The sequence below is a fragment of the Pipistrellus kuhlii genome, unplaced genomic scaffold (genome assembly GCF_014108245.1).
Source record: "Pipistrellus kuhlii isolate mPipKuh1 unplaced genomic scaffold, mPipKuh1.p scaffold_m20_p_2, whole genome shotgun sequence".
In the NCBI taxonomy this organism is placed as follows: domain Eukaryota; kingdom Metazoa; phylum Chordata; class Mammalia; order Chiroptera; family Vespertilionidae; genus Pipistrellus; species Pipistrellus kuhlii.
The window spans coordinates 58,556,512-58,582,231 of NW_023425515.1; the positions used below are offsets into that span (position 1 = coordinate 58,556,512).

The 25,720-nt window shown below is 44.1% G+C and overlaps 1 protein-coding gene across 1 annotated transcript in view; it reads left to right on the forward strand.

The window, feature by feature from the left end:
- Window positions 1–22,789, forward strand: part of DRD3 (dopamine receptor D3) — a 35,635-nt gene extending 12,846 nt beyond the window's left edge. Inside the window, exons 3-7 of the mRNA XM_036447643.1 lie at window positions 2,081–2,193; window positions 10,196–10,338; window positions 15,034–15,230; window positions 21,148–21,430; window positions 22,582–22,789. Of these exons, the coding sequence (XP_036303536.1) occupies window positions 2,081–2,193; window positions 10,196–10,338; window positions 15,034–15,230; window positions 21,148–21,430; window positions 22,582–22,778 (933 nt within the window). The 3' untranslated portion in view covers window positions 22,779–22,789. The remainder of the gene's footprint in view (window positions 1–2,080; window positions 2,194–10,195; window positions 10,339–15,033; window positions 15,231–21,147; window positions 21,431–22,581) is intronic.
- Window positions 22,790–25,720: the final 2,931 nt, after the last annotated feature.

Here is a 25,720-nt window from a genome sequence, read left to right on the forward strand (position 1 = left end):
TATATATAGGCAACTACCATAATGGCCATAACGACCCAACAACTGGTTGCTATGATGCCCTCTGTGGCCAGCAAACCAGCCCAATCAGGGAGTGGGACCGGTGGACAACCTTGTGGCCCCCTCCCCTGCCAGCCTGCCCCTGATCAGACTCTCCGACCCAATCAAGAGTGGGGTCTGCCAGCCAAAATGTCCCTTCCCAATGCCCACCCCCCAACACCCAGCCAGGCCCCTGATCAGCCCACCCCACCATGATAGGCCCATAGCCTCTCCACCCGGCTGGCCTCACTCCATATTTGCCCCCTTACCCTGATCAGAGGCAGGGAAGGGCAGGCCAGCCAACCACCCACAGCCCCTCCCCATGGCCAGCCCCACCCTCAATCAGCTACCCAATTCCAATCCGGGTCAAGGCCCACTGGCCAATCGCTCATGGCCCCTTCCCCCAGCTAGTCTGGCTGGCCAACTTCCTGCCATCTCCTTCCCCTCACAGGCCCAGCCCCAATTCGCCCTGATTGGGGTCGGGCTGCCAGACCCCACTCATGCATGAATTTGTGCACCTGGGCCTCTAGTATAGTGATAAAACCAAATGCTTCAGCACTATCATTAAGCACTATCCTTTCACAGTGTCTCCTTTTTCCTCAAGAATCCACTTCAGAGGCAACTCTCTCTTCGTCATAATTAGCCATTGGGTCTGCCCAACAAGGACGCCCACTACAGCCAGGGACACAAAGCTTCACAGGTTTGTCCTTGAGAACTATGATCCCCAAGGATGGCAGCCCTACAGGTAGGAAGCTGGCAAAGAACCAAAGCTTGGCCCCGAGAATGGCATTTGTGGACATTCTGAAAGTGGCATTCTCCCTGACAGGTCTCTCTCGTACAATAAGGTTATATAATTTTTTTAATAAAATAGAAATGTGCTAGAATGTAAATTAAATTGCCTGTTTTGCTGACGATTATCAAGTATCACAGGAAGTTCTGGAGCTTGAAACGTATGAGGAACAGCATGAGATCAGAGTCATCCTCACTGATTCTGCAAGTGGTAGAGAGGACCAGGGCCCTTTCGAATGCCCTAGACCCTGTCTTTCTCCACAGTTCTTGGTGATGGGGACCCAGTGTTGAGGCAGGCACATTGGCCCAGACTTATCTTACATGGGATTTTAGAGATGTTGCTCCAAGGTGCTTCCAAGCTTTAGAACCAGAAGCCAGATAGAATTGCATTTTGGGAGTTACGTTTTATGAAAAGCGTGTTCACTGCTCATTTCCTGGGTCTATGGTGAGCTCTCTATTGACTGGAGGGCTTTGGAGAGGCAGCTTTGGCCCAGTGCCCACATCTGGCTCCTCCACTACCAGCTCATTCACTGCCAGCTAGGCATCTATGGGCATATCATTTAGCCACATGGCCTTCCATTGCCTCCTGAGTTTGAACTCAATCAGTGATTCTCAAATTGTGGTGTGATTGGGTGGGAGGGAGTATTTACTTTAAAGTGAAGAACAAGACCTAACTGGTTTGGCTCAGTGGATAGAGCATCAGCCTGCTGACTCAAAGGTCCCAGGTTCGATTCCCGTCAAGGGCATGTATCTTGGTTACAGGCACATCCCTAGTAGGAGGTGTGCAAGAGGCAGCTGATTGATGTTTCTCTCCCATCAATGTTTCTAACTCTCTATCCCTTTCCCTTCCTCTCTGTAAAAAAAATAAATAAAATAAAAAATAAAATATATTTAAAATAAAGATCCATGGGCCCCAGCTTCAAAAAGTCTAACTCAGGAGTCCAGGGAAGGGCTCAGAAATCTTCCTCTCTAAAGCATTCCCCACTGTGGGCCACATTTGAGAAATGTTGATCTAGTTGATTTGGAGGGTCCCTTCCCGCTCTGACCTTCTAAGGTCCTGTGATGTCGTCCTTTCTTGACGGCGACCACCCTTGGGCAGCCCGTAGCTCCCTTGCTGTCCCCCTGCCCTCGATAATGATGATGTTCCACAGGGAGGGCGTGTCAGCCTCGGTGGGGGGCAGCCCAGGGAAGACATGGCTGGGCTGTGTCCCGTCGCTGAGGGAGGAACACTAACATCCTCATCTCCGATGCCCAGGTGACAGGCGGAGTCTGGAATTTCAGCCGCCTTTGCTGCGACGTTTTCGTCACCCTGGACGTGATGATGTGTACAGCCAGCATCCTGAACCTCTGTGCCATCAGCATCGACAGGTAGGGCTGGGGTTCCCGCCCTGGTTCAGGAGAGGGGTGAGCTAGACCGGGTGGGGAGGCTGCTCTTGCTGTCCTGGAGACAAGGGCTTTGCGCCTGAGGGCACTGGGGTCACTGCCAAGGAGAACTTTCCGCGGGGACATGCTTTCCTCTCTTTCTTTTAATCTCCGGTTGTGGGTGAACAGAAACCCCTGTGACAGGAGAAGAACGGTTGTTCTATCAGCTTTCCTAGCCTTTCCTTTCCCCCAGGTCACTAAAGAGGAGTCTGCTTGTGCTTCCCACCATCCTTTGGGGTTTGGCGATTCCTACTTGGGAGAAGGGAGGTGGGGGACAGGATGAAAGGTGAGCTGATTTGGGTGGGGAAGACAATTTCCTGTCACTATTTTGTTTGGTTTGGGTAAAAGGAGGGCAGACTAGAGTCTTTTGTGTGATTTCTGGACATTTATTACGTACATGCGATATTTACAGTAGTAACAGGCAGCCTCTGGTTTGCTGTATCATCACCTCCACCACTAAATTCTTGTACTGCTCCCTGATGTGTCTGTTACAGTGCCTTGGACAAAGAATATCACACTGAATTCAGTGGCCCCTGCCTGAGCGTGGCCAATGCTTATATCACAAATACACATCTTCAGAAAGGACAGGAGAGAGAGGGAGAAGGTGAGCCTTGGAGGGGCCTTGAAAGACAGAGTCTAAGAGGCCTGGACAGCCCCCTCCCAGCCTCCTACTTCCTGACCTTGCTCTCTACCCCTTGAGATTGCGGCTGTACCCTCCATCCTCACACATTCACATGGGGCTGGTGGGTGAGGCTGAGCAGGTAGGTTGTGCATTGCACGCAGGTGTGGAGACAGAATGCGGCCAGTGCCTCATTTGCCAAGCCTTGAGTCCACCAGGAGAGGGCGCCTTTTCTCGTTTGCAGGAGAGCACCATTTTGCCGGCAGTAGCCACGCTTCACACACACTTTTGTTTTCACTACGGAAGATACAACCAAAGCCTTGAACCGGTTTCTGTCCAGAACAGGAAAACTCCCAGAATGCATAGCACTCACCTACCACCTGAGACGCCAGCGGAGGAGGATGCTCCTTCCTGGGCTTCCGTTTCTATGGCCAAATCCTCGCCCAACCTCACACTGGAGCCTCCTTCCTATTCTAGGAATGAAAACCTCCTATCTTGAAGAAACCGTCTCCATTATCCTCCACCGCGGTTTTTTGCGGTACACCGTGCTAAATTCTGTTCCTGTGATGCCGAAGAGCTGGTCAATTCATTAAAAATGCAGTCATTCAAGCAGACATTGGTCTCCTCACAATACCAGTCACCAGCCTGACACATTGACCAAATGGATTCAGCAATTTTTGGTCTGCGAAGCCCTGGTCTGTAATGAGAGAGGAGTAAGAGATGGGAAAGAAAAGGAAATGTTGAAAGGGTTTTTGAAAGCAAGGAACACTATTGTCATTAGGTCCTTAGGCACAGCTCTGATGCCTAAGAATTGGATTAAAGCCGCCTTTCTTCTCCACAAAGCAGAGTGGGTGAGCACGAGGCCCCACCCCCTTGGCTCCTTGCCTCCGCAGGGGCCACGTCCTAGGTCGGAACAAACTTGGGGAAGTGGCTGAGAAAGTGTCAGGGGAGAAGGACACGATGTGAGCAGGGAGAATGCAGGTCCTCCTTGAGAAGCGGGGGGAATAATGCAACCAAATGCATTCACCGGGAGCCCTTTAAGTGGCTCTCAAATGGCACCCATCACACAGGCAGCCTCGGCGTCCTTGTGGGAGCACAATAGGTACCAGATGGGTCACAGGCACCTTGGAGCTTTCGTTTGCATCTAAATAAGCATTTTATATCTGCAAAGGGCTTTCTAATCATTTGCAAGAAGCTTTTTTTTTTTTTTTTTCTTCAACAATTCCAGGAAGGGAGTGCACAGAACTAAAGATTTAGTGAGCCCCCTGTCTGAAGAAATAAAAGGGGGTGAAAAGCAGCCCTCCCAGCGCTCTGGGGCTTATTAAACCCTGGCCCTCCACCAGCCCGGCCTCCCACCGCCAGCTTCCTCAAGAGGCACCACCGTCGGTTCCCCCACGCACACCTCCACCCTGGGACGAGGCTTTCTTTTAGGCGGAGGTTGAATTCTGGGAGGATCTTGAGACCTTCAGTTAGAGTGACAAGCCCACAAACCTCCGTCACAGAATTGGGACTCAGAAAAGGCATATACAGTTTAGTCATTTGTGTAGAACTGTCACCTGCTTGCACCGAGTTCTACAGCCTTTTGCTCAGGTCTGGGGCTGAGTGCCCCAGATCCCTGCCAGCACCTTCCATTGGTGGAGGCGGGGAAGGGGCATCCTGGGAGAGGCCTCTGGCTACACCAGCAGCTACAGGTCCTATTTTCCTGGAGTAAACAAGGCAGTGTTCCTATGTCTCTAAGGCCCCAGCTACCTCTGTGCTCATCCTAACTTGCCTGATGATATAAGCAACTATAAACAGAGCTGCTATTTATTTAGCATGTACTATGTGCCAGGCACTACCAGCTTTTCATTATTGCTAACCATCACAGCACCCAGGCCAGGTAGGTGTATGATCCCAGTTTCCAAATAAAGATGCTGAGGCTGGACTGTGTAGATAAGCTTGCCCAGGCCACACAGCTGGCAGGCAGCAGGACGAGGGATCCATCGGCCTCTTTGTCCTCTGCACACGGCCTTGAGCAGTGGCGCTTAGCCCTAAGGTAGGGAGCCACACTGCCTGCCTGCAATCCTGGCCCTACCCCTTAACAGCAATTCGACCTTGGGCAAGCCAATTAACCTCTCTGGGCCTCAGTTTTCTTACCTGTTTAGCATAAGAGCAAAAGGTTGATGTGAGGATTGAATGAGCTATTATCTGTAGAGTAATTCATACAGTTGCCTAGCACATAGAAAGTGCTATATATGCTTGCTGGATAAATAAATAGAATGTTCCCTAAAAAGTAAATATAAAGGGCAGACACCAATAAATTAACTGACATGAGCATTCACAGGTCCCTTGGGCTTGCACAATAATGACAATTACATACGTACTGCAGTACTGGCTTTTGAATATTTAATATGTACCAGGCATGGTGCTAAAAAGCAAACAAACAACAACAAAAAAAAACCTTCACATTCACTATTTATAAGAGCCCTATGAATCGAATCATCCTCCCCATTGTACGGATGAGCAAGATAAGTCTTAGAAACTCGCAGTTAAGTAGAAGAACTGAAATTTAGACCCTAGTCAATCTGTTTCCGAAGCCCACGGACTTAACCACCTTGTACACTGCCCGTGTTCAGGCCGTGCTAGAGAGAGTCCAAAGAACTAGGAGCTCAAACACCAGGGGAGGGGGCCTGGCAAGGGAGTGGCAGGGACAATGCAACATCTGGGGAGCAGGCTGGGCCACTGAGCACAGCAGACCAGCGTTCAGAGGCGGCCCTGCCCTGACCTCCTGCTGCATCCAAGCCCAGCCCTGGGCCTGCCTGCGGCCGGTCATCTGCGATGGATTTGGGAGGAGATCAGAGCTGAGCAGCCTGTTAGGTGGGAATTCAGCATCCCTGCACGGCTCTAGGAACCAGGGAGCTGAGCTCTGCCGTGCTGCCTCCCCCTGGGCCTGGAGAGCCTTCGGGTGAGCAATGAACTTCTCATCCACGGAGCTGGCGGAGTTCTTGCTGCATGATGGTGCCCTCCGATGGCGGATTCCGGAACAGCCTCTGTGTCTCCGTCCCCAAGGAAAACCCTGGAGGCAAGTTTGGGGGCCTCATTTATTCCAAATGTTTAATCATGTTTAAAAAATAATTAGAAAAGAGTGTAATGTCACAATGGTAAATGTAGTCTCACATCTCACTCCTTACCCAAGTTAACAAGAAGTTAACAAGGTATTTTCCCTAGTGCAGACTTTCCCAAACTTGTCTAATCATAAGGTGCACTCACTTGCTTGTTATAAGTACACATTTCTGGGTTTCACTCTCAGGGATGTGTCCTGAGAATATGTATTTTTAACAGAACCCCCAGGCAAGTGATAGAATCCAGTTCGCTGGGGAAACTGAGCTCTGCACCTAAGCACAACCACTCTTCAAGCCCTTTCCTGAGGACACCCCAGGTTCCACAAGGCCTCAGAGTCAGGGAATCTGTCTCTGACACTACCGGTTGAGGGACCTTGGGCTCATCGTGTAGCTTCTCTGTGTCTCTGATTCCAACATTATAAAGCAGAGCTAGTGTTCCCTACACTTGCTGGCTTATTAAAAAATAAACAGGAGCCTGCATGGAGCTGCAAAACATTAAAGCGTGTTTAGGAACGCACGCCCCTCTCAGTGGTGTGCTTGGAGCCAGCTGGTGATGGCTAGCAGAAGCTAATGGGCAACATTGAAAGAACTTTCTGAGCCAGTTATTGACCCTTTGGTGAATCTTTAAACGAGTAAGGTGGGAGAACAGGTACTGTTGAAATTGACAAATGGTACGCACTAGGGCTTTCTTTACCCAGAGAGCCAGTTGTTGGCCATGTAGTGGCACACCACTGAATGGATGGGATAATCCAGCTTTTACATCAAAGGACATTGTGTAAATGGAAGGCCTGGGCCTCACCGCTGGTCTGGACAAGAGGAAGTGGGTCATATTTTTCCTTCCCAGCCCTGACAGCTGCTTGCCTATGACAGCTGCAGGACTCAAGGCTCAGTCTTCTTTCTCCAAGGCGCCTCAGCAGTCAGTGCTAAGGGCCAGACTGGGGAAGGCACATTAGACTTGAAGGCTCAGCTCACTGCCCCAGCAGGGTCTGAAGTCCTGAGAGGGGTGAAAGGCCGGGAGGAATGCCAGGTGCTACTTGCCCTGCTCCTTCATCACCAGGTTAGGAACTCAAGGGAAGATTCGCAATGTGTGTGCATCAGGAGAAGAGACCTGGGTTGTCATAGGCCTCCCTTAGGGTAGAGGTGGGATCTTAATTAGACCTTATTAAACCAGGGCCTCTATTTCTCCCTCTCCAGAAAGAAGCCACCTCTGTCACAGATCATGGTGCCAAGGTCAAGTCCCGCAGAGTCTGCCTCCCTCTCAGTCCTCGGAACTGACTCTGACGCTGCTTCTGGGGGAATGCAAATGCTGACACATGACCTCTAAGGCCAGAAGCACAAAAAGCTGGTTATTCAGGCACATATACGAGGAGCATCAGGGGAAGCACTGTTCCAGCCCCTCCAGCCAGGGGGCTGTCCTTCCCGTCCTCAGTCAAATGCCTGGGATGCACAGAGGCTTAGCACCTCTGAGCACCTCCTGTCTGCATCTGGTCTTCAGGTTCCCTGGATGCTGAGAAAACAAAGGAAAAATGAGCATATGTAGACCCAGCTCTATCCATGAGATCCCTTGGGCCTGGCTAAGATTAGAATTGTTCTCTGAAAAGAGGCCTTCAGGATCCATAAGGAAATCAATCAATAGCTTTTTGCTACTTGTTTCAGGCAAGGACCTATGGGGAATAGCAAGGCTATATGATGATTCGAGCCATCAAGTAACTTAAATCATATGGGGACAACCTTCATTCAGGAGGCAAGTTCAACAATAAGGCATGCAGAAGAGTTGCATGATTGATTGGCATAGGAGTGAGAGGTCTCTGTAAGATGAAGAGGCCTGGGAATTTTGGAGAGCTGATCAAGAAGAAGCTCCCCAGGGAAGAAGGGATGATGATTGGACACAGACACCAGTCCCTTCTGTTGCTCTGAAACAAATTGTCGCAAATGTATGGGCTTAAATTATGTTCTTTTTTATTTTTATTTTTTGGGGTATTTTTTATTGTCTAAAGTTTTACATATGTCTCCTTTTCCCCCAATTAACCCCACCCCACCCCCACATCCTTTCCCAGCCTGGGCAAGCCCCCACCGCCCCAGTGTCTGTGTCCATTAGTTATGGTAATATGCATGCATACAAGTCCTTTGGTTGTTCTCTAACCTCCCCTCCCCAAATGATATGCCCATTTTTTAATCTCACAGTTTCTGTATGTCAGAGTCTGTGCATAGGGCAGGTAAGTGTCCTGCTCAGGATCTCGCAAGGCTGACACCAAGGTGTGGGGTGGATTTGTTCTCATCTGGAGCTCAGGGTCCCCTTCCAAAATCCTTGAGGTTGTCAGCAGAACTCAGCTTCCTTGCAGCTGTCGCTCAGAGGTCCCCACTTTCTTGTGGTTGTCACCCAAGAGCTGTTCTCAGCTCCTGGAGGCCTTTTGCCATTCCCTGCCAAATGATCTCTCCCAACCTTGACAGTTTGCTCCTTACAGCCAGCTGGGTAATTTCTCATGCCTTTTTAATCTCTCTGTATTAAGGAAGGGCCCCAGTCTTTTTAAGAACTTATCTGATCAGGTCAGGCCCACTGAGGATAATCTCCCTTTTGATTACTTCAGACTCTCGATCAGTAATCAAATCATGGGGGCAACATTATACTGTCTTCACATGTTTGGTCTACATTCAATGGGAGAAGGTTCAACAAGGATATCATAATGGGTAAACTTATAGGACTTTTTTCCTTCTGTTTAAAATGCCCTTCCCTTATCTTATCACATGACCGGGTCCCCCTTGCCCCTCTCATTTCCCTGCCTGGTCTCTGTTGGTTTACCCCTTCTTTACAGCCACCATTATCCTCAAAAATGCCACCCAGCTTATTTCTTTCTTGATACTCTTCACTGCATACTCACAATTTGTTGGTCCATCGCTCCACTCAATTCCAAGTTCCATAAGGACAGGGACAATGTCCCATTTGCACATCTCTATATTTCCAGAATAGCACCTGGCATATGGTGGGGACTCAATAAACATTGAATGAATGGTTAAATGAATGAGTGAGAAAATTATATGATAAGGGGCCAAGGGAAAGGCAAAAGGCCTGAGTTTTGGGTATAGATGTCTTGAAGAAAAGCAGGAAGCAGAACCAGATTAAGAAATGTGGGGAGGTAGGCAAATCTATTTTAGATAACTTGAGTTTGAGCTGACTCTGAACAAGTGTCCTGGTAATAATTCCAACAAGCAGCTGGAAATGTGTGTGAGGAGTTGCCATAGAAAAGACAACAATGTCCAACAAGAATAAAGAATGGTGCTTTGACCATGTAAAAGTGTGTGCTGTAGACTGAAGATTTGTGTCCCCATTCCCACCTCCTAAAAATTCATATGCTGAAATCCTAACCCCACAAATGATGAGGTAGGGGCTTTGAGTGGTGATTAGGTCATGAGGGTAGAGACCTCATGAATGATATTAGTGTCCTTGTAAAAGAGACCCCATGGAGCTCCCTCCGCCCTCCCACCATGAAAGGACACAGTGAGAAGACAGCTATCCATGATCAGGTCCTCACCAGACACTGAATTTTCCAGTGCCGTGCTCTTGGACTACCCAGCCTTCTGAACTACAAAAAAAAATAAAATAATTAATTAATAAAAAATAAATAAATAAATAAATAAATTTAAAAAAATGCATTTGTTGTTTAAGCTTTCCAGTATATGGTGTTTTTTACATAGCAGCCCATAACAGAAGTCACCATGAAAACTGGATTTTACTCCATTGGATGGTGCTTATCTCTATTTTCAGTATCTCTGTTATTTGGAATAACTGTCACTGAGAGCGTTGGCATTTATATTATAATAGTATACAAACAGGGATAAACATCTACTTTGGGCACATTTCTGTCATTGTCTGAGAACTGTGGGATAAAGAAAAGCACCCACCAGAGTGCTCAGGGTGTAGGGTGGTGAGTCCAGGGCTCGGATCTGCGGGGCCATCCGTCAGGACTAGATAGAGAAGTTCTGCAGCACTTTCTGCTGCTCTGCTAACCTTTAATTCTTTCTCCCTTTCTCTGATCTCCCACCTCAATGAGCTAGCTCTTCATCTATCTTATCTCAACATTTACACTAATTTCACTTTTTCTCTCTTTTTCCATCAGAACTATTTTTCTCTTGCACTTTTACCAACCTGATTATTTTTCTAGAGCCTCCTTCAGCTTGTTTCCCCTGTCCCTTCTCACCAAGTCTGTCTTGTCCTTCCTGCCTTTCACAGGTACACTGCTGTGGTCATGCCAGTTCACTACCAACATGGCACGGGACAGAGCTCCTGCCGGCGCGTGGCCCTCATGATTGCGGCCGTCTGGGTGCTGGCCTTTGCTGTGTCTTGCCCGCTCCTCTTCGGCTTCAACACCACAGGTAACCATTATGGCCCCACTTCCAAACCCGTGTGACTCACAGCACATGTGAATGGCTACAAGTAAGTGCTCAGTCCTGAAATTTCTGACCCTTGGTCAGTGCACTTGGTATCAAGTGAAAGATGCTGTAGACTGCAAAGCTTTGGCCTCCTTTGTTGGTTATAATAAAAATATAAGGCAAGCTTCATTGATTATTGGCACAGGAATACATTTCTGCCCCAATTAATAAAAAATCTGGCTTATTCAGTATTTTGAAAGAGTTGCCATTGTATTTGTTTGAAGAAATGCACCAATTAAAAAAAACTAAGCCATATTAGTAATTTAGGTGAGGTTTGCTAATGAAAATATTATAATTCATAATTGACTTATAATGCAAAGTAGCATGTAAAAGCCCTCAAGTAGGATACACATTTCTAATTTTTGCTCAGTAAGAATCATTTCTAAAATGTTGGAACTAGTATAGATTCCTAAGTTATTTATGGTTATATTTCTTATATTTTAATATACAAAAATTCTAGCTACAATGGTTGGCACCTGGTACAACTTCTATTGGAAGGTTGGATGGATGGATGGATGGATGGATGGACAAATGGATGAACAATGTGTATATCTGAGAAATTTGAGATTTTAGACATGACATCGGTCCAAATTTACATCTCACATGGATCAGTGCCCTCTTGTATGTTTCATGACCATCTTTTGGCCTCAGAAATTTTATGTGTTGGACGAAAACTATTTTCATATAGAAAAGCTATAGGTATTGATTGGTAATAAATACTGAGTCTTTACTAACAGAGAACTGATTGACTCTTTTTCTAATGTTAATATGGATTTTTTATTTTGTCCATTTGAATTGGTTCATTCAATTCCTACTGTGTTCCAGGTTTGCGGGTTTCTAGTATACATGTACAAGTTACATAGCTAGCTGAGTTTTTAGGTGTTATGCAAACATTACATGTAACATAATACATATAAATACAGAAAAATACTAACCTATAAATAGTCTTCAAAGAGCCATTTGCTGGACAATGATGTAGAAGTCAAAACACATTTAGAAAGACAGACAGAGACTCGAGTCTGAACAACCTAGATTCAAACTTCAATTTTACTCCTTACCAGCTGTGTCTCCTTGAACAAGTCACATAACCTTCCTAAGTGTCCTTATTAGTCAATTTGGAATAACAATGTACTCGTAATGGAGCATAAACTTGAGCAAATTCAAATGTGTAGATGTAGTCTGTATATTCAGTTAGGAAGTTTTCGATGTTTGTTGTTATATATGACTTCTTACAAATAAGCCGGCAACTTCATCTCGAAAATTACACGATGCATTTGAACTCTTTAGAATGTATCATTCATTTTACGTATTACTGTTCAGAGCTGTAATCAGATCATGTATCTTTATGTGTAATTCAGGGTTTTTTCCAAATCAAATTTCAATTCCGTAATTTTTACTTTACTCATTCATTGACTTTAGAATCTAACCCTATGTATGGTATAATTCCACTTTACTTCCTTCATAGACTTTTTTTTTTTTTTACAATTAAATGAGGATTAAATTGGGATAGCATACACAGACATGCGAGTACATACCAACTGTTCAAGGTCAGGCTTGTTTCTCTGCCACATTAAAGATTAAATAGCCAAATTACTCAAAAAATACTTGCCTGGTAAACTCAGGGTGTTCCTAAAATATGATGTTACTATCATCTTTGCATTACTCTTTAACATGAGTTATTTTGTAATTTTCACTGAATGACACTTCATACACACAAATATGTATGTATACACACACACACACCCCGAAGTATTAATAATATCCCCCAACACAATGATAGAGACTGACTGGCACTAATGTACCAGTTTTGATGAGTTTTATGTATGCTTTCTGGGTAAGTCTGATAACTAAGCCACCTTATATATCTTTGCTTCTGTACAAAAATGCCTTCTATGTTTGTATTTTTTAGTATGAGGCACTCACTACCACTGTTAGACCAAGGCATTGCTTAATCCCCCTCACCCCGCCTCTTACCCCCACCCTGCTCCCTGGTCAGTAGCAAATCCCTACCAACATTTGCAGGACTAGGTAGGTCCTCATACTTATTCTTGGGACTGATGGAGGGGTCTTATTCATTCTCATACACACAGGCACACACACCCTGGTAAGAGTTAAAACAGTCTCAAAATCTGGCATTAGAGGTCTCAGTTAATGCCTACATCTGAAGTAAAGAAGAATGATGAGCTCATTGCAGTGTTGTTGCCACCAATGAGATCATTATTGTTCCAGAAACAAAACTCAGAAAAAAATCCTTCCAAAAGGATTTTCAAATATAGAATTGAGATGGTAGAGAATGCTCATGACTTAGCATGTACACTCTCACTTCTCTCATAATCTCTCACCTCTCTCTTACCTCTAAGATTACTAATAAGGCTATATGGTAAGCCCTTCACTTATTTATATTTTATGACGAAGTGTCAAGTCCATCAGAAGACCCCATTAGACATTAGCTAATGGTGGTGTTGTTGTTACCTATTAGGAATGATTTCTGTGCCTCAAAATTTAACTATGCACCTGTTCCAAGGAGAAATCTGAACAGTTGTAGTTCAGGTGGTTATAGAGGAAACCAGTTGTCTTGTCCGAAAACTCAAGCAGAACTCAAGGCAGGAGTCCCAGCATCCTTCTCTGCCTCAGTCTGACCTTCACAGAACAGCATCATTATCTTGATAGATGTGGGTTCCTTCCGTACCTCTTCCATCTAAAAGGAAGTTCCCAAGTCCATTCAAAAGCCCAATATAAACGACTTCTCTCAATTATGTTTTTCTACTTCCCCTGTGAAAAGCAGAGGAGAAAGGGGCAGGAAACTGCCAGTAACACCTGATATTGGAAGTAAACTTTCACTAACAAGTGAGACACAGAAAAACATTGTCAGGGTTTTTTCTTTTTATGAAATGGGCTGCCATGTGGGATTGTGAATTGTCAGAGAACAGAAGGTAGCGAAAAGTTGAACTTATGTTTCTTTCAACTTAAAGTTGCTCCTATTGATGAGGAAAGGTCAATATGTATTTCTGGATGTACATCTAAGGCAAAGTCTTGCATCACAGAGAGTTTCAAGGCTGTGGGGCCTGGATGCCCAGTGTTGCCCCTGCTCTAAGCAGAGGCCCAGAAGTCAAGCCAATATCACACCACCAGCAGCCCCCAACAGCCGTAGAGCATGGAGTGTTGGTGTTATAGAAAAGCCGAAAGATCCCTGAATGAGCAGCTCGCTCCTTTCATTTCACAGACAAGAAAAATAACTAGTACTTAAATGTTTGCTAAATCAGATAACTATTGTGTTATAAAAAAAAAAAAAAAAAACAAACACACTACAGGCCCAGTGCACGAAATTTGTGCAAGGGGGGGGGGGCAGGGGAGAGGGTGTCCCTCAGCCCAGCCTGCACCCTCTCCAATCTGGGACACCTCAAGGGATGTTAAACTGCCCATTGTGGGATCGGGTCTAAACGGCAGTCAGACATCCCTCTCACAATCCAGGACTGCAGGCTCCCAACTGCTCACCTGCCTGCCTTCCTGATTGCTCCTAACCGCTTCTGCCTGCCAGCCTGATCATCCCTTAACCACTCCCATACCAGCCTGATTAATTTCTAACTGCTCCCCTGCCAGCCTGTTTGCCCCCAACTTCCCTCCTCTGCCAGCCTGGTCACCTCTAACAGCCCTCTCCTGCACAGTTGATCGCCTTCAACTGCCCTCCCTTGCAGACCTGGTCCCCCTCAACTGCCCTCCCTTGCAGGCCTGATGCCTCTCAACTGCCCTCCCTTGCAGGCCTGGTCCCTCCCAACTGCCCTCCCCTGCTGGCCATCTTGTGGTGGCCATATTGTGTCCACATAGGGGCAGGATCTTTGACCACATGGGGGCAGCCATCTTGTGTGTTGGAGTGATGGTCAATCTGCATATTACTCTTTTATTAGATAGGATAGAGGCCTGTGGAGGCCAGCTGGTTTGCCCTGAAGGGTGTCCTGAATCGGGGTGGGGGTTCCCTTGGGGTGTGGGGTGGCCTGAGCTAGAGGCCTGTGGTGGTTTGCAGGCCAGCCATGTCACCTACTGACCCAAGCGAAGGCCCTGGTGTCTGGAATTCATTTATCTTCTACAATTGAAACTTTGCAGCCTGGAGTGGAGCCAAGCTCAGAGACACTCGCCCCAGCCTCCCAGGCTGCATTCCTCCGTGGCACTTAGCACAGCATATAGAAGAGATCATCTGTCTGTTTAGAGTCAGCTGCTTCAAGGGCAGACACGGTGTCATGCCTCTTCACAGTCCCAGTGTCTGGCATGTAATCATTGGGGGTTGTTTTTTAAGTGAACTGTGAGCAACACAAAGCTACATGAGACCTCCTACCCTCAGGGAGCTGACAACATAGCAATCAGGACCTGTGTGCTAACTACACAAAAGAGGCAGAAGTAAGGAGTTGTGAGGCACAAAGGAAGACAGAGTTGCTTCTGAATAAGAAACTCAAGTAAGCCTCCCTGGATGAGGCAGCATGTGAACTGGGGCACCGTGAGGGTATAGGTGGGAATCCCTGCTCCTCCAAGCTCCGCGTTGAGCAAACAGTGCAGATACCACACGTGGTTTGGGGCCATATTTTGTGCTCCCTATTGAGGCCTCATATTTGGCAAACTGCTCTGCTTTCTCCTTTTCTATCACAGGAGACCCCAGTGTCTGCTCCATCTCCAACCCTGACTTTGTCATCTACTCTTCAGTGGTGTCCTTCTATCTGCCCTTCGGAGTGACTGTCCTCGTCTATGCGAGGATCTATGTGGTACTGAGACAGAGGAGACGGAAACGGATTCTCACTCGACAGAACAGTCAGTGCATCAGTGTCAGGCCCAGCTTCCCCCAACAAGTAAGCATGGGGAAGGGGCAGAGGGAGGACAGCACCCGACTCTGTGACCTCCCAGCCTGTGTCCAGCAGTGAATGTTTTTTGCCTAAACTGTCACTTCGGAGACACACATCTGACCCCCACCTTCTAATCTGCTGGTGTTTGTTCTGCTTTAGAGATAGTAAATTCAATGCAAAAAGTTCATTGATAGTCTTTCCTAGAGCACATCTTACATGAGAAGATTATAGGACAGTTTATAAACATGTTCTGCTTCCCTTCAAAGTCTTTCATTGTCCCCAAATGGCCAGAAGTTCAGATGTCACACAGGGTTCAAAGTTTAGTGTGACAGTTACATCATGCACTGCTAGAAGTTCCCAAAATGGACTTTCTTGCCAGATCACTCATTCCAAAAATTATCAGGGTTCATCAAAATCTCCTTTCTTTACTCTCAGTCCCTACATCCAGGCATTGACAAGCTGGTAGACTGGGATGCTGATGATGCATTTTGGGTGGTCTTGTTAGGCTCTGAAAAGGAGGATTGTTGCCTCAACACTAACCTTCCCATTTCTGGGGTTTTAAATTCTGCTTATCCCAGTGCCCAGTGTCATGTAGTTCATCCACAAAGTACTTAAAGCATGAATGGATACATACCAAACACTTGAAATCTTCTAGGGAACGGACAGCAGGAATATTATACAGCTTCTGCCTTCATGGAGCTTGGACTCTAAACAAGCAAATAAGCACACCTCCACCCAAAGTTAATGAGCAGCCCAAAACTGAATGAGATGTTTGCCAAATGTTAATTGAATACAATCGAACCCTCAAATATTGAATGTCTTTGAAGTTATGAGAAGAAAGAGTTCAATATGCTCAGGAAAGAGGTTCAGAGACAAAGTAAGAACTGAATTTTATCTTTAAGGCATTTGGATGTCTAGATCAATCAGAGTGAGGGTCAAACTCTCAAAGTTGAAGTCCCAAGGTTTGAGTAGAACAAGCATACTGGTCCTCATGAAATATGATAGGAGGTCGGTGGTGGAGGATGAGGATACAAACATATTGTATTTAAAGCATTGTCATCTATATGGTTCAACTGTGTAGAGCTTAACCTATAACTATTTTTCCTTCAACCTACCCTAGTCTTCCTGTCTTCGGCTGCACCCCATTCGGCAATTTTCACTAAGGGCCAGATTTCCATCAGATGCCACAGGGAAAATGGTAAGCAAACCATGCCTTTAATTATAGGAAAAGAATAAGAGATATTTTCTCAAAGATCCTGGCTTGATTTGATTCCACTTCCATTCCATAATAGAATCTAGCCCAATCCCACACTTGTATCTATAATATAGAACAGCTCTGAGAACCTGCCTGATTTGAGCTTATGAATAAGAATCAGCAAATGACACTCAAAAAACATATGGCTATTGGGTGAAGTCCTAATGACTAGAGCCAAAGCTTCTTGAATGTGATGTGAGGATGCCAGCCAGAGCCACCTGCATTAGAGGGAACTAGGCATCAGTGGAACATAAAAGAGCAGAGGGGAGGCTAATGTGAGCCCTGCTTGTCATTTAATATAGAGAGAAACAAGACAATTTCATGGTCACCTTGACACTTGTCCTTCTAATTCAAGCTAGACCTGTCTCCCTAAGCAAGCCAAGTGCAAAACGGAGCCTGAAGGTGTTAAGTATATGTCCAGTATTCCTTTCCCTGAACTTCACAGTCAATTAAATATTCAAAATAAGGCTTCAAATCCTAACCAGTTTGGTTCAGTGGATAGAGCATTGGCCTGTGGACTCAAGGGTTCCAGGTTCGATTCCAATCAAGAGCATGTACCTTGGTTGCAGGCACATACCCAGTAGGAAGTGTGCAGAAGGCACCTGATCTATGTTTCTCTCTCATCTATGTGTCCATCTCTCTATCCCTCTCCCTTACTTTCTGTAAAAAAAAAAAAAAAAAAAAAATCAATAAAATCTATTTTAAAAAAAAAATAAAGCTTCAGAAACCCATAATGAGAAAGGTTTGAGCCTTGCCCAATTTTTGTATAGTTAATTAACCACTTTCTACATAAACCTTGTGTAGCAGAGACTCTTGCTATTAAATATTTTTAAAATATCTCTATATGTATTATGTATATAGGTTTAAACTACCTATAGCAGTTCCAATGTCAGAGGAAGCTCAAAGGCCAAAAGGAAAAAAAGTGGATTTTAGAGTATCCACTTGGTTGCTTGGTTGTGAAATGTGAGGTGAAGACAATTGAACACCCAAATATTAAATGCCTTTGAGGTTATGAAAAGAGAAGGATCAATATTCTCAGGTAACCTAGTTGCTTATACTAAGAAGATAGTAGAGGCCAAGAGTCTGGCATTGCAGGAATGTGGAGAAACGGGTTCTATCCTGCCACTTGAAAGTAGAGGGCTCTGTTAGCCAGACCCAAAGGAATTCAGTGTTTTCTCCTGTCAGTCTTGGGGGTAGTGATTCGGATTCACAGAGCTGAAAAATACACTCACCAATATATCTTCTTAAAAGAATCACTTTCCTTCTATATGACTGAATGTCCACCTCTGTAAAATCGAGACGAGGTACCCTAGGTCAGTGTTCTCAGATCTGAGATTTCCTAAACATTCTCAAGAATTGGTTCCCAGTCCTCTAGATTCAGAAATAATCCTTTAGAAGTTAAATATTGTCACTTTTAGAAGATCATTCAATGCCAGCACAATTATAAACATAACCATGCTCATTCAGATAAAACACAATGTACTTATATTATTAGAAAACCCCATCAAATTGAAATCCAAATTTTTAAAAATGGAGCACAATTTTAAAATATTTATATCACCTTGAAGGTCCCTTACATTGATTCATTCAACAATATTTTTGAGTGTGTACAGTGTACCAGCACTGAATGTCTGTAGGATTGTGATTCCTTAAATTAGGGAGAGATGGTGAGGTTCTTGGTTGCTGTCACTAACTTAAGTAGCAAGAGGAAATTCCTGGAAGGATATCCAGTAGCTCATACTCAATGAGAAGGCCGAAGAACAGCTTTAAAAGATGCTGTTCATGCCTAAGGAAAAATCTTGTTTGAAGACCTAGGACACTGAACATCTATGCCAACACTCCTGGATGAATTCTGAAGTCTCCCTGCTTTAGAAGTTAAAGTGTACGAGCTCCAATTCAGGGTTCTAGGTAGGAATCTTTAATTGGTTGGGCTTGGTTCATGTTCCAGACTTCCAGCAGCTGGGTGGGGAGATGGGGAGAGTGAATATCTGGCTGTTTTGTCTTCAGTTATGGAAGTTGAGGGGTTCTGCCTGCTACGCAAGATTAACTTCAAACATGGAAAGCTCAGATCTTGAGTCCACACACACATACACACACCCATACCAGAAATATCCACACATTTTCAGTGTTCTACTCTGAGTCTATAAATTTTCCCTTTTTTTTCTGTTGTATAAATGAGGCTTAGAGACATCTAATTAACTTGGCCAATGATACATCTACTAAGTAGAAAAGATGAGATAAAAATTCTGGGGTTTCCTTTTTTTTAACTTTTTATTGTGGAAAATTTCAAAAATAAAAAAGTAGAAAGACAAATATAACACATCCTACATTAGCATCAGTCAGTTTCAATACTTGTCAACTCATGGCCAATCTCATTTCATCTATACCCCCAGCTACATTCACATAAACTCATTGGATTGTTATGAAGCAAATCCCAAATATAAGAGCATTTCAAAATACTTTGTAATCATAATACCACATCAAGTTAAATAAATTAATAATATCCCTATTTTCCTAATATCATTAAGCTAGTGGCCCAGTGCACAAATTCATGAACATTGAAATGAAATTAATTAGAAAAAATATTTTAATATTGATATTTACCCTTTCTCTATAGTGGAAGTGCCAACCAATTTTACAATTGACAATAATAGATCAAAACACACATGTGTGATTGGCACTAGTGAGAACTTTATATATAGATAAACTTGCTTAATTAGACCTGCTTTCTGATTTAGCTAAATTTTTCCAACCCAGTGAAGCCCCCCAACTTCTCTTTCAGGTAATTGTCAGCAACACAGCAGTAAATATCAACACGAAACAGATTATTATTATAGATCATGCAGGAAGAACGAAGGGTAAAATATTTAACTGCAGCAGTGTTTGACTATATTTTGTGCTGTGAGAAAATCTGAAGTCATTTTCAAGGTTCACCATTTCTTACTTCTTTCCAATAGGGTCAAGTTTCTAAGCTTTCTAAATCTCCATTTTCCAGCTAATGAAAAGAAAATAGGATTCCACTGAGTCTCCTATCTACCTACTCCAGGACTTCTGTGACAATCAAATGAGATGAGGCATGGGAAAATGCTTCACAGACATTTGGTTAAAGTGTAAAATGTTTTCACTTGGCTATAAAGCAAGTTGTGTTCCTGGGCTGAAGAAACTGCAAGGAGGCTAGTCACTAGGAAGAGGAAGCCAGGTGTTGCTATGTGATGTCATTACCCAGTACCCACAGCCACTGTTTCCAGGCTGGGCTGAGCTGTAGGCTGCATTTTGCATCATGGGGTCTTGGCAATATTGGCTGTAATTTGGTGGGCTGATGCTCTGAGGTGGTGGTGGGGCATGTGTCCCACTTGGGGGAAGCCAAGTGTTGCTTTTTCAGCGCCAGGTCTGTGGTGCTATTTCTCTGTACACGGCAAGTGCACATCACAGCAGCTCCTATGTTGAACATCTGTCCCCTGGTGGTCATTGTACATCACAGCAACAGGTTGGATGGTCAGACACTTATCATATTAGCCTTTTTTTTATATATATATATAGATATCCAATATGCAAATTTTTCTCAATTGTTTCATAAATTTTTTACAGTTGGTTTACTTGAATCAAAATTCAAGTAAGATCCATATTTTGCAACTGGTAAATGTTATTGTTGTCATCATTGCAATTTATATGTTGAAGAAACTGAGTAATTGGTCCAGATTTTGTCTCTTACATCCCAGTGGTGTCAGTAACATGTTCCTCTGTATATCCTAGCCATTCTAACTTAAAAAGGCCAGGCTATAATCCTATGCTCTCCTCCTCCAGGGATGATTGTGAAAGTACATGTGGCAGGTACTTTTAAGTGTAGAGTCAGAAGCAGATTTCACTTACCTTAACTTTCCGTGGTCCAACCACTCTCAGATGTGCCCTCTGCAGGTGTGTGTGTGTGTATGTGTGTGTGTGTGTGTGTGTGTGTGTGTGTGTGTTTCAATAAATCTTTATTCACCAAAACAAGGAGCGGGCCAAATTTGACCTGCAGGCTATATAGCCTCTCAATGCTTGGCCTTTATAAATCAAAGGGAAAGATTATTGCACTATATATTATTGATCAGATCATGTAAATGTGTGGAGGAAAGATATATTAGCAATTTTGCATCATAAATTGATTATCTGATTATAACACATTTTTTTATTTTTTACTTTTTTTTATTAATTAAGGTATTACCTATGTATTACATATGTCCTTATTCCCCTATTGCCCCTCCACCCCCACTCATGCCCTCACACCCATAATGCTCTCCAGTTCCATCCATGCCATTTGCAACAGCATGGATGGAACTGGAGAGCATTATGCTAAGCAAAATAAGCCAGTCAGAGAAAGATAAATATCGCAAGATCTCATTCATTTATGGAATGTAACGAACAACACAAACAGGTGAACAAAAACAGATCCAGAGACAGAGAAGCATTGATCAGACCATCAAACCTCAGGGAAGGTAGGGGAGGGTGGGGTTAAGAGGGAGAGATCAACTAAAAGACTTGTATGAATGCATATAAGCCTAATCTCTGCAGGTTTTACACGGTGTTGGATTCCCCGTCCTTCGTTGCTTCCTCTTGTTCTTTCAGGGGCATTCACAAGATAAGCAATATCCCCAGAAATGTCAAGACCCTCTCTTGTCACACCTGCAGCCCCTCTCGCCTGGCCGGACACACATGGAGCTGAGGCGTTACTACAGCATTTGCCAAGATACAGCCTTTGGGCCACCAGGCTTCCAAGAAGGGGAAGGAGAGTTGAAAAAGGAGGCGAGCACTCGGAATTCCCTCAGCCCCACCGTGGCACCCAAGCTCAGCTTGGAGGTTCGAAAACTCAGTAATGGCAGGTTGTCAACATCCCTGAAACTGGGGCCCTTGCAACCTCGGGGAGTGCCACTTCGGGAGAAGAAGGCAACCCAGATGCTGGTCATTGTGCTTGGTGAGTCTGGATCCGGTTGAGCTGAGCCGGGTTAGGGTGAGTTGGGTTAGGTTGAGTTCAGTGCAGCTGGCAGAGGGTTAAGGTCACCACATTTGACAGAATTGGAAGTCCAATGACTGTAATACTTATAAATGTTTATCATATGATTGAAAAGGGTTTGCGTATAAATGTTAACTGGTGGAAATTGCAAGACCTAGACCAAAATTTATGAAACTCAGCAGGTCACCTTCTCAGGCTATGTTTTTCCACTGTGTTTGTTGTCTATTACATGGACTTATAATAATGGATAAATTAAATAATAAGTAAGATAATGATTAAGTAAAAGTGTGTGGTATTTACCAGATATTTAAGAAATACTTACTCTAAAATATTAAGTAAAAATAGGGATGCCAAAAATGATGATCATATGGTATGATCAAATTTAGATTATATTAAATACAGAGAGAAAAAAATCTAGAAATTAATTCACCAAGATGTCAAAAGTGATTGACTTTGCATGATGGGTATATTTCTTCTTTCTACTTTTCTGTATTTACCAAATTTTTCATAATGTACAATATAAAACCAGAGCTAGTTTTTATAGTAAAAATATATAACTTATTAAATGAATATTAATTTACTTACATTTAAAAAAATTGAGAAATCACAGGTACCACATAGAGTGAAGGTAATTCATCCTCTTGATTATCACTGACAAACCAGGCCTCCTCCTACCTCAGGGGCTTTATGAGAACCTCTAGATGTAATCTCCTCAACAGCAGGAATGGTGTCAATTGTGTCTTTAGGGTCTTCTTTCCTGTCAGTGCCTAACATCAAATCTTGATGGATAGACATTAAATAAATATTTGGCTTAAATTAACAAGTAGAAAAAAATTAGTAAAGAACTACCTAAAAATCAAACTAGAAAACTGATTTAGGAACAAAGACCTAAGATGAATCAAACATATTTTGATGTTTTTCTCATTAAAAAGAAGAAGAAAAAAAGTAGCTAATCACACCTATTTCACAGGGTTGGTTTAAAAATTAAATGGGTATGTAAAACTTCCTGCATGGTAACTGGCATAAAAGAAACAAGTATGACTCATTTTCTTGTTATAACAAAACAAGTACGAAAACCTGTTACCCAGTTTTTCTCTCCCTTTGCGACCTAGGGACCTTCATTGTCTGCTGGCTGCCCTTCTTTCTGACTCACGTCCTCAATACCCACTGCCCAGCATGCCACGTATCTCCAGCGCTTTACAGAGCCACAACATGGCTGGGCTACGTAAACAGTGCCCTCAACCCTGTGATCTATACCACCTTCAACACTGAGTTCCGTAAAGCCTTCCTCAAGATCCTGTCTTGTTGAAGGAGAGCAGAGAACACCTCCTGTGTCCACCTTTCGCTGCCATACCATTGGGCCACTGGCCAAGGCCTGCTCCTAAAGACTCTGCCATGACATCTGGAATGTAATAGGGAGAAGATTGCTGAAGCCAAGATGTCTCTGAGTGGCACATGTAATCAACTGCTTCCTGCAAAACAGAATGTTCTACCTCCCCAGCTATAATCTGACTCCATCGTGGTAATCTTCAAGTGGTTGGAAGGCCCCTGAGTAATAAGCAATAATTCAGAAAGAAGCTGATAAAACGTGACTCTACACATACACATAATCATCGTCAGAGGCATGATCCATTACAGTGAAGGAAAAATGAACAGATCTTATAATTCTCAACTTGCCAGGAGTCCTTGAAATGTCAGCCAGTGAGCCATCTTGCAAAACAGCCTTTCTTCCTTCAAACCTCTAATTAACTGTCAGGCTAACCTTGTACTTATGTGAGCCCACTCCTTTCTTGTTATTCCTTTCATTCATTGTATTCTGAAATATAATGGCAAGGCCAATGCTGCTACCTCTTCATGGGATCTGTAAAGACATCACTCACCCTGAAGGAGACATTGTCCCACATTGGGACCTAAGCTTCATTTCAAACCTCGCTACCCCTGTATTTTAGCTCTAGCTATGAAGTCTTTGAGTCCATCCCCTTACATTCAAAGAGTCTCAACTCCAGAGTAATTCAAGGTGGGGGTGTTAAGTGAAAAAGGAATGACAATCCCACTGTAGTATCATTCTTGAACCTTGTGGTTCAGAACATGCCTTAGATATGCTTTTCATAATGTTATATAAGGTTTTCCTCCCTAGGCATCTCCATCTCCTGCATAACAGAGACCCAGTACTTTCAGACTCTAAAACTCATTAAGTGATAAGTGTCTGCAAAGTGCTTGTTACCTCCCAGGTTCTGCATATATGACAATGAATAATACAGACCCTGCCCTCCAGGAGTTTGCCACCTGCTCCTGTGTTTTGCCCATTTACTTGTAGAAGGGGGCAGGGACTCACCTAGACCACAGAGAACCTCGGAACTGAGGCACCAGGCAGGGAAGCTGTCCAAAGCTATCACGTGGACAGTCTTTGCAAAGCCCTAGCACAGATTCTAAACATCACCATTCCCACAACTGAGATGAAAGGTATATATATAGAAATACTATGTAAATGTCATTCAAAATTGCATTTAAAAGCTAGAACTTGAATATTCTCATCACTTACCTTTTCACCTTCTGTAATTAATTATAAAATTAACATATAATTTGTGGATAACTTATGAAATGTTATCATCCCAAACCTCAAAAACTTTACTGTTAGTATTAGTGCATAGGCATGACATACCTGCTGCAATGCTGTTAAACTTTAGAGTACACTAGAAATCTACAAGAGCTCCAAGGCTTCCCTTTCCCCTCTCCTCTAGCCCTTTAGTGTGCAATTCGGCAGAAGGAAATATTTACCCCTGGTGAGTCAGTCACCTGCTACTCCTAAATGCTTTTAATGCCAGCATTTTTAAATCTTATTGTCTACTAGAGACCCGGTGCACGAAATTTGTGCATGGAGGGAGGGTCCCCTCAGCCCAGCCTGCACCCTCTCCAATCTGGGACCCCACGGGGGATGACCAACTGCCACTTTAAACCCAATCCCAGCGATCCCTCTCACAATCCTGGACCACTGGCTCCTAATCGCTCACCTGCCTGCCTACCTGGTCATCCCAACTGCCCCTCCCCACTGTTGACTGGTCACCCCTAACTGCCCCCTGCTGCCGGCAAGATCACTTTTAACTGTCCCCTCCCCCCCCCCCCCCCCCGCTGGCCTGGTCACCCCTATTACCGCCCCCCTGCCTGCCTGGACACCCCCAACTGCTCCCCCTTCCAGCCTGGTTGCCCCTCATTGGCCCCCACCCTGCCAGCCTGGTCGCCCTATGCAGCCAGCTGCTCAGTCGTTTGGTTGTCCCTCACTAAGCCCCCTGTCAGCCTGGTCATAAGCAGCCATCTTGTGAGATGTGATGGTCAATTTGCATATCACTTCTTTAATATATAGGATAATGATGTGTATATTGTAACTCGATAAGCAATTCTGACTTGTGCTAGTTCTTGTACCTTGTGCCATTTAACTCAGGTTTATGGTGCAAGCAGAACTGGAGACTGAAACAATTAAATATCTGAAGAAGTAAAAGTACATGATTCCTAAATTTTTCCATGTAAAATCAACAGAAAACAGGTTGGACAATGGGGTAGGAGATTACAGAATTCCATGTCAAAATCAGAGTTCTAGGGAAACATAAACAGCATTAATATTAATAGATTTGTGAGAAATTATAGCAAATATTTTATATCTCTCTCTGCATCATTTAATCCTAGTGATGAGCTTAGCAAGATAAACTCCATCTGCAGATGAGGAAACTAAGGCAAGTGACAGAGCTGGGATTCAAATATATTTCTATCCAATTCCAGAGTCTATACAATTAACCAATTCCTCTCACCATAGAGATAAAAGGATGGGAAAAAACAAGTGGGAAGAAAAAGATGGAACAGGATCGCTGGGAGAGCCTCACTTTATTCCACCCACCTCCACCTCTAGGCTCTCCTGAGAACACAGCCCAAGGAATTACTCTCCCTCTCCTGCAAAGTTCTGAAACAGTCACATAGAGAAATATATAATATTTTTTTAATATATTTTACTGATTTCCAAGGGAGAGGGAGAGAGAAAGAGAAATGTCAATGATGAGATCGAATCACTGATCAGCTGTCTCCTGCATGCCCCTTACTGGGGCTCAAGCTTGAAACCCAGGCATGTGACCTGACTGGGAATCGAACCCTGACCTCTTGGTTCATAGGCCAATGCTCAACCACTGAGCCATGCCAGCTGGGCTGTAATCTATTTTTATAAAATCATGGGATAGTCCTTAGAGAGCATTTGGTTTCACCCTG